The 14,010-nt window shown below is 35.8% G+C and overlaps 1 protein-coding gene across 8 annotated transcripts in view; it reads left to right on the top strand.

The window, feature by feature from the left end:
* RhoGAP93B (MyTH4 and RhoGAP_KIAA1688 domain-containing protein RhoGAP93B) overlaps positions 1–8,623 on the top strand; it is a 246,824-nt gene extending 238,201 nt beyond the window's left edge. For all 8 annotated transcript variants that reach the window (XM_083112483.1, XM_083112485.1, XM_083112484.1 and 5 more), the window contains 2 exons: positions 378–636; positions 2,005–8,623. In XM_083112483.1, coding sequence (XP_082968609.1) covers positions 378–636; positions 2,005–2,199 — 454 coding nt within the window. In that variant the 3' untranslated portion in view covers positions 2,200–8,623. The remainder of the gene's footprint in view (positions 1–377; positions 637–2,004) is intronic.
* The last annotated feature ends 5,387 nt before the right edge of the window (positions 8,624–14,010 follow it).

The raw sequence follows: 14,010 nt of genomic DNA, 5'->3' as shown, positions 1-14,010 counted from the left end.
TAGAAGTGGAGATACTATGTCGATCTGACTCAGAGGAGTTTATTTAAACAAACATGAAAACAGCATTTTTGGAATTATGTTCCTCTGGTTCTCATACAAACGATTTAGTAGTTTAAATTCGCTGTTGCTGATGTGTATTTTAATTGTAAATGTATTTCATATTTCATTTCATAAGTAAAATGTATTGTCTTGAATTGTGAAATGAATGAATAAATATAACTGTAACAAAACAAGGACATTTTTGTGAAGAAAAAGATATGGGTGGAAAATTTTGCAAAAAAGTTATCACAATCACTGTACTAGTACAAAGGGGCCAAGTTTTGCCTCATCTTTTAGTGTTTTTGATGATTTGTTGATTACACTTTTTGCTTCCCCAGGGTGTCTGCTGATGTAGATGAAGTAAATGGTCTGAAAGCAAGAATTGATCATTGGGAAGTTCCTGACACAGGGGATGCTCACACGCCAGCCTCACTGCTTAAGTTGTGGTACAGAGAGCTGTACGAACCCCTCATCCCTGACTGCATGTACGCAGAGTGTGTTAACAACCACAGTAGTCCTGAAGTAGCTGTCAGCATAGTTCAACGTCTTCCTGAACTCAATAAATTTGTGTTGTGTTACCTCATTAGATTCTTACAGGTAAGTTTATCCTCTCACTTTCATGTGTGTTACCAATCCTGGTCGACCCTTCACAGTTATAGAGTTTCCTGACAAAAATGACAATGGACAAGCCCAAAGTGACAGTTGTCATTTGAAAACGAACCTTTAATGCCTGTTCGCAGAAAGAACAAACTTCAAAATTCTATTTTTGTCTTTTCCATCGAAAGCCAGGGAGGGTCACATGAACCGTTGAACCAATTGGCTTTGTCGAGTTTGCCATGGTGAGGGGAAATTCTCATGGTATTCTGAGTTGCCAAATTTTTCGTTAGAGTCGTTTTCGAAACAGGGGACACCCTTAATAAGGCCAAGCACGTCGAAGCCTAATGGTTGTCGCTGTATAATAAGCGAATGGGGATTCCTGCCTCTCCCTGAAATGTGAGCGAAGAGTGCATGTTGACAGCAAAATATTATGTGTACAACTGGACAAAAATCAGGTATGTAGCAACACTGCTTCCCCTTGAAACTTCCACAACTGGAGACTAAACGTCGGGGTTTCCTGGAGTTTAATCTTTAGCCAGCTGGACGTTAGAAATAAATGCAACCTTTTGTACCGAAGTGATGCAACAAGCTTTATGTTTGCTCACGTGTCACTCTTGACTGGGTTGTTTTCTCAATAGTGAACATTGTGTGTCCTTTGTCTGTTGGTTCAGGGTGTCTGCCTATCTGGAAACCCTGGAGAAGCCAGGAAAAATGCTTCTTGTGGAAAAGTCATGGACATTCGGGAAATATACTCTTTTTCTGGACAAGTCAATGTTATTGTAGTAGTGCAGTAAAAAGTAGGTGTTCGATCGAGAAGATTACAACAAGAAAGGAATTTTTTTATGTATTACTAAATTTTAGTACTTTAATTGTGAATATTTAGGAAAAAAAAATCTTTGTTAATCATTAGTCAATACATTTCAAGTATTAGACAGAAACTCACATTTTTCATGGTATCTTTAATCAACAAAACATAGAGGATAGTCTCTCTTGAATGACGATAGGATGGACTGCAGCAGTTAATAGACATTTGCTCAAAAACATTTTGTTTCATGGATCAAGATCTTATATTAAATAGTTGGTTGCTCGTGTTGATTTCTTCACTGTTGGTTCCTTCCAACTGTAATTTTAGCCAAAATGAATTACATGATTTTCATTATCAGCCCTGGTGTAGGGCACTACCTGCCATGTTCCTTCATGGCTCAGTGCATAGGGAACTTTACCTGTGTGTAACTTGAATAATAAGTACTGCTGGTTGAAATTGTCCAGGAGAGTTTTCAGAAATTTTGCAAGGTTATGATATGTGCAAGACTCGTTAATATGTTTTAGTTGTTTTTGCTGTTGTTCATAAAGGATATTCTTTTGCAGATTTTTGCCCGGACGGAAGTGGTGCAAGTAACAAAAATGGATGCAAACAACCTGGCTATGGTAATGGCACCAAACTGCCTACGCTGTACGTCACAGGATCCGAGAGTAATTTTCGAAAACGCTAGGAAGGAAATGGGTTTCATGAAGACCCTTATCCAGACTCTAGACACAAGGTTCATGGAAGGTGTTGTTTAGTGGCATAAATATTGAACTTTTTTTTTAAATGGTGTCGTTCTTTGCAGCTGTACAGATAATACGTACGATATAAGGTAACGCTGTGTGTATGTATGTGCACGGAATAATTTTACCAAAGTGAAAATAGTGGGAAGTCTTGAAGAGACAGAATGCATTTCTGTAATGTACATATGGAGGAAACAAAAAATCGCAATGAAATATACATATGAACCATTTTCAATAACCAAAGGTAACATGACTTTATATATCAGTGGGAACATTCTCTTCTCTTTAGCTGAAGTCTACAGTGTTCATAAAGGCACAAAATAGCTTTAGGTAATATTAAGTTATTTTTCTTCGTGCTGCTTTAAAAACACTTCATATTGTCTGTTTTAATCTCTCTCAGTGCAGAAAACAGTTCTAGACAGAATATATTGGAAATATAATTCTTCAACGTGTATACTGTAATGAGGTAATTTATAGCTATTTGACCTGAACTGATGTAATATCAACTTATCGTTAGCATTATCAGAAAATATTAATTTGTAGTTAATTATCAGCAGAGCTGGCCTTAGAGAGGAGCAACTTGGGCACTCACCCGAGGCCCCACTCCACATAAATATAATTGTCTGTGTACGATTTATTAGTTTGTAGGATGTTAGTGCTTCCAATTAAGCAACCAATCTGATTTTCCTTGATGACATGGATTGTTTTGAAATACTTAAAAATATCCAAAATAACTGAAATTATATTGTAAGCAAGAAAAAACTACATAAAATAGTGTTCAAATATTTAAATCAAAAATAGTTATTCATGATGAATGCGGTAAACACAGTTTAAAATTACTTAATTAGTTATATAATATACATAAAAATAGTTATTTTGCACTATTTCTTTAATTATAGAATAAAATCATTAAGTGAAAATATTATTTCATACGAAACAATGTAAATTCATTATAGAGAATATTATTGGATTAAAATTGCGACTCAGTTATGTAAGATTATACAGTAGACTCGCGATTAACCGAGGGAATGGTTGGAAAACATTGCGCTTCATAACACACACCCTGTTTGTTTACTAGAAAGTTGGAGTCAAGTCACCATCCGTGCTGCACGTGTTCGTTACATTGTCGGTGTATCCGATTGTTACGGTGGTGTTTAAATCTGTGTATAGGCCTATTCTAAGCCATTAATGTAGTATGAGTGGCAAACGGAAAAGGTGTGTCCAAAAAACTATGAAAGACTTTTTGAAAAAGTAATCTTCTCATTTATGTTGTACTAGTAATAAATAATTACTATATAGTTTTAAGTGTTGTTTTGTCATTTACGAACTATTAGCACATTATCTCCGTATTATCAGAGTTTTTCCATATCCGAGGTAGCCTTGGTCCCAATTAGCTCAAATAATCGCGAGTCTACTTAATTTGATATTGAACTTGCCCAGTTTTGTAATTAAATATAATGAACATCGCACTGAATTTAACCATCATGTTGTTCTTATTGCTCTTAGGTAATAATAAGAAATGCATAAATTAATTTTTTATTAATTATAATAATGCTTATATGACTCCTGTACTTCAGACCATTTTTAGACCTCTGAAAAATTTGGGTATTAGGCCCCGCATATATTGTATGCCTACCTAGGGCCAGTTCTGATTATCCATGTATCTTGCAAAGTACTCAAAAAGTGGAATTTGCATTAATGTTACATCAAAAATGCAAAATTCTTGAAGGAAGGACATCTATTCATGTAGCCACCATGGTGGTTGAAATGTTGACTGTTCAACATGTAATCCTGCCTTGTAGGTTTTTCTATTGCATCCAATCATCATCTATCGTCAGAACTGTAGTGATCCAGTCAGTAGCGCCACGTGGGAGACCGGACTGAGTAATCTTAAGTGAGAATTTTTCCAATAATCTGGTTCTCATCCTTCAACTGATAATGGATGCCTGGAGGCAAAGATAGTCGCAGCATGGTGCCAATCACATCACTTCCACAGAGCCAAGGATCGAGAATTTGTAGCATCCTACATGTACGTCACATACAGAGCATTCCCTGACATTCGCTACGAGACTCGGCGGCAAGCTGCCCGACATCAGCGCTTGTCTTTCACGGTGTATATGTGTTCATGCACGGTATAGCAATACGTTCTTTGCCATTCATCCTCATCATGACGATAACGTAGAGAGAAATGTAAGATTTAATAATTAAAATACAAAACTGTTTGTATATTCTGAGTATACTCATGAATATTATTATTCAAATTCCAATACTCTGATGTGGAAAGCAATATTTATAATTATTTTAAACAACTTTAAAGCTACAATCTTTATGTGTCACTATCGGTAAAAGTCGATAGGAGCATCAGTTCAGCCCAAATAGTTAACAATTATTCACAAGTTCCCAAATTCCTGAGCTGATTATTTCAGTGTAGGTAAATTGCAGAGAGAGATGTTTTTCTATTAACAGTTAAAAAAAAAGTAATATAAATTATACATCACATGATAAAGGACTTTTTTTTTTCAAAACAAAATGCTTTCATCTTATATTTCCAAGTCTTTCACCAAATATTAACTGTGTTCATGTTTTAATATATTTTAGAAGTCCTTTTATTTCATGTAACACCAAGTGCCATTATGTAGTTGCTTTAAGTTCCCAGTGACTTGTTTCAGTTGACACTTTTTTCTAGGAAGACTTGCTTGTGAAAGTTCATTAGTCGTGTCAGCCGTTAAAGAGTGCCAGAAGATTTTTTTACAAGTATAATTACTTTGAATTTTTACTGTGCACTGTAAAAGAGTAGATGCGTGATGTGCACAGCGTAACAAGTTAAAAGAAAGAAATCACAAAATTTGTTCTTAACAAGTTTAACTGCATAACCATAATTTAAATCAGTTAACAAAAGCTACAATGCACGTAAAATTTATTGGATACAAATTATGTTCTTATGTGTCAAAACTGCCCAGGAACATAATTAAATAATGGTAAAAAGTCGCACCATATTGCTAGTGCCTAGAGTGGGATAATGTGGGAAATCATGGATGACAACCTAGATAGATAGTTTTTCTTGTAAGGTAATGCAGCTTATTTTTTTTAGTATATTTCTTTAGATTTTCTATCTTGAAAGATGTTAAGTGAAATGACATGAGTTAGAAAAGAAAAAGTAAAATTTTGCTCTGAACAAACGGTGTGAAGAATGCAGGCAGCTATACTCAGCAACGTGCTGCTAATTCTAAATGGTTTGGTTATGCACCAAAGTTATTTTTTCTATTTAAATAATGCAGGAATATCTTAAACATATGGGATTGCCATATGGACAGTCTCGATTAGCCTATCAACATAAAGTGTACCTGGAAACTAAGCTGCATATCCCTAATGCCACACTATCTAATTTCTAGGGGCTGTAATATCATGTTACATGCCTACACATTTTCAGTGGAAATGGGGAAATTAAAAAAAAATGTGCTAATATTTTTTTGTGACTATTGTTAACTTAACAATGTGCATGTGTGAAACTGGAAAAATACCAGGGTCTTATCATAATATTGTTGTGCATTATGTTCTGTTCCTGGACACTTTTCATAAGAACATGCTCTATCCAACATGTGGAGGTAGAAAATATTTAAGCAAATAAAACATTACCAGAAATTTGCAATACTAAACAGATACATATTAGGTAAGAATATTCACAATATAAAATATGATGATAGGAATGCAATTGTATGTAAAACTTATTTGTTAAAAGTAGAACACCTGAGTGAATGGTCATAAACAATCAATGCCTCATTGTTGTTAATGTACACAGCGAAATATCCTCTTATTTTACAAAATAATTCAAGACTGAATTGTACTTGTTTGCATCTTTATGTTTATTTCTACTTTTAAAGAAATCAAAATTCTCTGTTGGTTTCAATGCTAATTGTTATTAGGAATGACATTGTAATTAGATTTGATGGCATAATTTTTAGCTTTCAATTAACAATTGTTTTAGGTGCATAGGCATAACATAGTGTAAAACACATGATTTGCTTGTGTAGTGACACAAATATGTAAAAAAAATGACTGATTTACTCTGCAACAGAATCTTAACATCATTTTCCATTTATTTTAAATTAGAGTAAAGAAGATTGTATGATTTTAAAATTTCCATCAATGTAAAAATGGATAATTTTTATTTTCTTTTAAAATGATATTTTATTGATGAAAATTACAGTTCTTTATGGTGGTTTTACCAAATCATGTGTGTAAGTATGAAATAAGTGTATGTTATTTAACAATTTAAATTGATATTTTAAAGCTATACTTCTGCTGGCTTCATGGCCTAGCATGTGAAGTGGTTGATCTTGCCACCAAAGTTCCTCAGTCCAAGTTCTGGCCTGGGCATTCATTGCGAGTGTATCTTCATCACTTTTATTTAATCGTCTCTCATCCTCATCATCACAGTGGGAGAAAAGTGATGTTAACAAAATACGAATGCATTAATCTATACTTCCGTTTTAATTTTCTTGTAACAGGCATCAGTTTACATACAGTAAACTTCCATTTCAGGGAAGCAAGAAAATCTATAATGCAAACAGTGTGTAACATTTATTTGACTTTTTAATTTAACTTCAGTGTCTTTTGAATCATTTAAGTGCCAAACATGTTGTAGCAGTCTTTGAGTGCAATACTTGGCCCAACCAGGCATTGACTCTGGTGGTAGGTGCCAATACTTCTCCAAACTGAACAATTAAACGAAGTATGGCTTTCATCCATTTTTTTTCACACAATACTAGTGCAAAATCATTGAAAATCTCAAATTTTCAATAATTTCCAGGATAATTTGTTGTGTGAAAACCAAAATTGAAGAGTTTCGTTTTTTTTGTTTTTTTTAACGTATCTACTCACTTTGAAGAGGTCTATGTGGCGTTAGATTGACATATCTCGATCTCTTCTTGATCACGTATCTCCAATTTAGTGATTTTTATATATGTTAAGAAACTGAACCCTGCATATTTTTAGTTACATTCCTATGCTTCTCACATGATGAATTCATGACAGTCTCGTTAAACATTTTTGTGGAACCCAGAAAATATCCAAGCCCTGGAAAAGTGTCTGCCAGCATCAACGAATATATTCTAACTGATGCTGTTACATCTGCAACAGTATTGACTCAGTCCTACTGTCTACATGAATTATGTTCTGTGATTGGTGCAGGATCAGGTTTTCCGTCATGGTTGTATACTTTTGGAATTCCTTTTGAGTGAAAAACAATAGCAAACAGGGTAATGTATGATTAACTAGTATTCAGGACAGGAGAAACAGATTGTCCAGCCAGACGGGAGGACCCTAAAATGCTCCTTTTCATCGATCTTTCCCTGCTGCGAGCTGGGGAGCGTACAAAAACATTTGATTGGAAAGAGAACAGGCTCAAGATTTCATTTGCGTTTACAAAAGTCTAAATGTCCATTTGATTAGATGTAGCTTCAAGTTGCCTCTCCATAAGGAAGATATGGGATCCTGTAAATACATATTCATTATATTTTTCACAGATTGTATCTGGCTTAATAAGAGGTAAAGTTCCCAGTGTATGTAGCATGAAGGCACATTTAGGGGGATGTGGGGCTAAAAATAGCTTAAAAAATCGCTTCCACTTCCAACCTGGGGAGAAATTCAAGCTCTCGTTTGCCTCTTTGACATTTTTTTTTCAGTAGCAGTTCACATTTCGACATTTGAATAAATGTCCACGTGCTGCAAAACTGTCCCTCGTGGCCTTAAAATGCAGACTAGCTTCTAACATACCCTTTGTAGTAGACATAGCATAAAAAATTATCAAAATTAAAATTCTGTTGCAGAGTGTCAATAATTATGCTCCAGTAGATGCCTGTTTAAATTATGCAGATAATTTTCAGGGATTTTTTCTTTGCACGTTGGTAACCACGAAACGTAATTAAATATATGAGCATTTATACATGTATAAACATATGAATATGAACATGCATTCAAGAGTACATGCAGATCTTAAAGACATTGCTGCACTTAATTTATTTATATAATTTTTATGTTGTGATCAAGTTCCCTCCCCCCTTTCCACATGTAGTTTTATGAGTGTGTAAAAACCATGTTACATATAAATAAAATACGCACAGCAATGAATTGTTTTTATGTATATATTTTGGACATTAGTATTCTTAGGTTCCGACAATGGAATATTGTGCTTCATGTAAATGGAAACCTAAGGTACGTTAAGTCATTGTTTCGGATCTGAAGGTGCATTACTGTTTTGTATAGTGTGTGTGAAATATTATTTATTTGTGGGCTTGAACAAGCTCAGTGAAAATGTACAGTCTTTTCAGTTCCTTTTTATTGAAGCATTATTCAGTACAATTGCACTTTGTTTAATTTTGTGTATAGTTAATAAGGTGACTTTGTACTTGGCATCTTTATTAATAAATAAAGAAATTACATAGCATTTTTTCCTATTTTGTGTAATGTAACCTAACTATAATTAAGGCATACTAGTTCCATATGCAACAAATGTGGGGAGTTAGTAAGAGAGTGGGGATTCCCCATCACCCCCCTTTCAAAATCAGAAAAAAGAAAGTTTTCAAATAATCATACACTCTACCACAGAATTTATTCATTCATTTTGAACCTAACAGCTTTGTACACAGAAAATAAAAGTAATAACCAAAAGCTAGTTTCTGGCAACCAAACATTTGCTTAAATATAAGACAAACAAATAGTTCTTCACCAGAACCAAATTCTTTTAGTGATCAAATAATTTGCTCCAATTTAGTAAATACTATTATATTTTTTGTTTATAGTTACCAAGTAGCTTAACCAAAAGTGTTTAAGTGAAACAAATCAGTTTTCTTCTGTGTAGCTATTTTTGATCATAAATTGCTTCTTATTTCAGTGTATACAGGGTGTACCAGAAGTGATAGTGCAAACTGAAACTGTGGAAAGTACACGTTAGTATAAACAAAAAAGTATCAGTAAACATGGGGTCGCAAACGAACCCTTTGCAAGATAATTTCGAATCTGTGGTCACAATCAGTCACTGACTTGTTTGTTTGTACACATCATATGCATGTCTCCTTGCACACTCAGAGGTTTCTTTGTTTAAAACTGAACACTCGCAAATGTAACATTGTATAGTGCTAGAGTCCTTGGTAATAAAAGCAACAGTAATGTCTAGCAAAGTGAACCTTCTGTTATTTGTTACTAAGTAGGACTATGGAACCTCGCATATAAAAAGCATGTGTACAAACAATCAAGTCTGTGGTGGGTCGTAACCATACACTCGCATTTATCTTCCAAAAAGTTTGTTTGCGACGCCATCTTTATTGAGACTTTCATCTTCTACTATCGTGTACTTTTCCCAGTTTCAGTTTGCACTATCACTTCTGGTACACCCTGTATACATTATTGTTACACATAAATACACAATTACAACCTTAGTGACAATGAAGTTCGACCAGTCACAAATATAGGAGTGCGTTGTGAAAGAAGGAAAACACATGCATATGCTGAACATATTTTATTCAGCAGGCTACATGGAACAAAGGAAAACATAAATTTCCGCTGCAACGCAGCAATGTATGGTGTCCACACAAAATAAAACATTTTCGTCCATCTACACGTGACATTGAAGTTCGACCACTGTTAGAGGGGATCCTGTTTACCATGGTGTGACGCCGCCCCGTCGGCGAATAACTGTGGCAATGCTGCGGACGAGTCGTTCAAGGTATTCCACATCGATGCGGTGCCATTCCTCCTGCAGGCAGGCCTGTCGTGGGTCCCCTCTGTTGCACACGTCGCTTAACAACACGCCACACATTCTCAATGGGCGAGAGGTCGGGACTCGATGGTGGCCATGGCAGAGTTCGCACGTGATGGCGAGTCAACCATTCTCTTGTCAGCTGCGCTGTATGAGGCCTGGCATTGTCGTGTTGAAAGATGAGACGCCGCCTGTGGAACAGGTGCCTTCGCACTGTGGGAAGATGCCGCTCCAGTATGCGTGTACAGGCGTGTGCATTCACAATGCCCTCACAGACGTGTAGTGGGCCAACCCCAGATGCCGTCATGCATCCCCATACCATCACTGACGCAGGTTTCTGTACCCGACGTGCATAACATTTTGCTTCATTCTGTTCCTCCTTCCGACAAATGACTGTTTTCCATATTTTCCCGTACACAACATTGAAAATGGATTTGTCCGTCCACAAAACCCTGTTCCACTGCCGAAATGTCCATCCCCGGTACATTCGTGCCCACCATAGTCGATTGCCTTTGTTCAACATGGAAAGGAAAGGTGTACGTTTCGCCTTGTACACTCGGTAACTGCATCGCTGTAGGTAACGGCGAATGGTTCTGGTTGACACTTCAATGTGAAAGCATTCTCGAGTCCACAGTCGTAATTTGGCCACAGAAACATCATTGTTGGTCTGGATATAGCACCTAAATATCCATAGGTCACGCACGCTCAGCAGGCGTTTTCGACCGGGGGCCTTACCTGGCTCTGTAAAACCCGTATTTTGGTGGTGTTTGATGATGCAGTGGATGGTTGACTTGGGTAAGTTCAGTTGGCGCCCTATTTCCCGTTCACTGAGTCCATCCCGTTGCAACTCCACCACTCTTCTCCTCACGGTGTTGTCAATAGGTTTGCCCCTGGCCATGGTGATGATGCACTGCGGTTCCTCGGTGCACAGCACGGGCTTATATACGGCGGACTCCCTTATCGTGTCCGTGACGTCATGCTTCCGTCAAATGCGCCACTATCTGGAATTTTCCGTATGGGTCTAGTGCCTGGTCGAAGTTCAATGTCACGCTTATAGTTCCCAGTTTTCGTTCTTTACGTGACCTTGGGTGCAACATGCTGGGATCACGATTCTTGCCTGCTCACATGCCTCCTCTTACACACATGCGTCACTTCTGTGGGTCACCCATTTCACCGCCTATGCCTCTATGCATTTAATCACGTATTCCTTTCTGGTCTAACTTCATTGTCACCAAGGTTGTATTAACCCAAGTTAACTCGTACATATAAGGAAAGTACTACAAATGTTTGAAAATAGCATATAAACTGTCGAAAATAAAGTGTCTTCACATTTTAATGCTGTCCAAGTTTACAGACTATCACACATACTGTCTCACATCAAATGTTACCCACAGTGTGATAAACCCGAAAGCATGGGCTAACACAGAGTTTAACATCGCAATCTGGGCAATAGTATCTTGACTCGCAACGAATCTTCTTTCCTCTCGCATCACTGGAAAGGCGACAACTACATAGTGTCACGGGAATCCAGTAGATGGCAGCAGTACCTCGACAAGCTATCTACACCTTCCACCTAGTGGCCAAAATGGGAATTAACACCTATTAAAGCTCAAACGTGACTGTCCGGGTAGGCAGAAAAGTGCACTGTGGTTGTACGATTTTAACGGGATAACTCTGGTAAAAAATATGTAAAGCAAAAACAAATTCAGAGTTAACTCGGGTTAATCAGGCAAGTGGTTAAATAGCTTAACATACTATCCTACTTGAACATCTTGCACTTGCACCATCAAATATGCTAGATTTATCTGAAAATATAGCTTTAATTTATGTACTTTTGTACAAAAATTTCTGTCCGAAGACAATTCCATTTTTGTTATAAGTCAGGACTATTCCAACCATATTCACATCTTGTGTGTTCGTAATTCCAATTTTCCACAATTTTTTTAAGATGTTTGCTGGCCAATACAACTGTTTGCTATAAAATGTATTTTCTTTTTGTAGTAACTTTAAACAATAGTTTATTTAATTCCCTTCCTTTAAGCAGAATAATTTTGTCATATTTTTAAAGATTTTTCTAGTTTGATTGAGAGTAAGCATTTCATATTTTAACGTGCTTATATGTTAATAATAAACATACTATCCAGTAGGCTATTTATTGAATCCTGCCAAGAAGCTAATACTACATTTCAGTCGCCATGATCGTCGCATATGTTGCCAGAACATATAATTCTTTTATCACTGTAAAGCCCATATGTTACATCTCCCCCTTTTACAAACATGATAATTAATTATACATCAGTTACATAGTCTTTCAAGAATTTTGGTTCCTTTATAAGTCTACCTGATCTAGTGTATACATTTCCATTACTTTCAGACTTGACATCAGAAGTAAATTAGGTACATTTGGATTAGTTACATTGACAGTTTCATCATTTACATTTTCCTTGCTACAATGGTTTGACCTTGAGCTTTGATCAAGTTTACCATCGACATAATTTTGATTTTTCTCATTATTTATTTTCTGTTCTAACAATTGTTCATTTGTTTTGTTTTCCTGAAGGTGAACATGATTTCTACGAACTACCTTACCATTCTGTTTCTGTACAATATATGATCTTGGACTGTTATCTATAGATAATATTTTTCCTCACTCCCAAATATTTCTATCAAGGTTTCTGATCATTACATTATCACCTCGGTTAAGAGGTTTTAATGATTTTGAGTTTTTATCATACCAACTTTTCTGCTTTACCTGATGTTTATGTAATACATCTCTAACTCCTTTAAACAATTCAGGATTCAACAATTGTTAGACATAGGTAATTTAGTTCTTAATCTTCTAGTAAACATCATTTGAGCTGGTGATGACCTAATTGTTGCTAATGGTGTGTTTCGATATTCCATAAGTCCCAGATAATAGTCCTTGTTCATATGTTTTGCTTTCCTCATTATTTGTTTTGCATTACCAACAGCTCTTTCTGCCATACCGTTACAGACTTCACATTGTACTACAACTTCTTCAATGGCCTTGCACATTCCTGGCCAGTACATTACTTCTCTTGCTCTTGCCTTGCACTTTTCGATTCCAAAGTGAGTTTTATGGATTAACATTAACATATCCTTTCTCAATGTGTTTGGAACAATAATTTTGTTGTTGAGGAAACATAGTCCCTCTTCTACATGTAATTCATGCCTTAATTTGTAGTATTGTTTAATTTCAGGGTCACTAACATTTTTGACATTGGGCCAGTTTTCTTCACATGTCACAAAATTGCATATTTTCTTCAGGATTGCATCATTTTCAGTTTCCTTTTGCAATTGTATAATTCTTCTTTCACTCATAGGCAATGATGTGATTACTGAATGTACTATATTTAGCATATCTTCATCCAATTCCTTTGGATTTGTTTTTATGAATGATCTTGATAATGGGTCTGCCAGGACCATCTGACTTCCTGGTAAATATTTAATTTTCATGTCATACTTAAGCAACTTAAGAAGCATTTGTTGCAATCTAGCTGATACTTTATTTATTGCTTTGCATACTATTGCTTCCAATGGTTTATGATCACTTTGTACTAATATCTTTCTTCCATACACAAAATGATGAAATTTTTGTGGCGCAAAAGTAACTGAATAATTTCTTCTCAATTTGTGCATAGGATTTCTCACAGTCAGTTAATGATCTAGAAACAAATGATACTGGATGTCCTTCTTGTATTAAACAAGCAACTAGTTCATCTTTGCTACCATCAAATGGCTGTAGTACTAGATCATTAGTTAATAAAATCTTGTTCTGCAAATGCTTTTGCATGCTCTGGATACCAGTCAGTTTACATTTTGCTTACGTAAATTCCGTAAAGGAGCAGTTACATCTGACATATTTGGTATAAATTTGGATAGAAAATTAACAATTCCCAACAATCTTCTTAGTTCTTGTTTATCCTTTGGTGGTTCCATTTCAACAATTGCCTTTACATGACTTGGATCTCGTTTTATACCTGTCTTTGATAATATTCTGCCAAGATACCATATTTCATTCACTCTATACTGTATCTTACTTTCATTAA

Source organism: Lepisma saccharinum, chromosome 26, assembly GCF_977018435.1.
Source record: "Lepisma saccharinum chromosome 26, izLepSacc3.1, whole genome shotgun sequence".
In the NCBI taxonomy this organism is placed as follows: domain Eukaryota; kingdom Metazoa; phylum Arthropoda; class Insecta; order Zygentoma; family Lepismatidae; genus Lepisma; species Lepisma saccharinum.
This window is presented reverse-complemented; position numbering and strand designations above follow the sequence as displayed.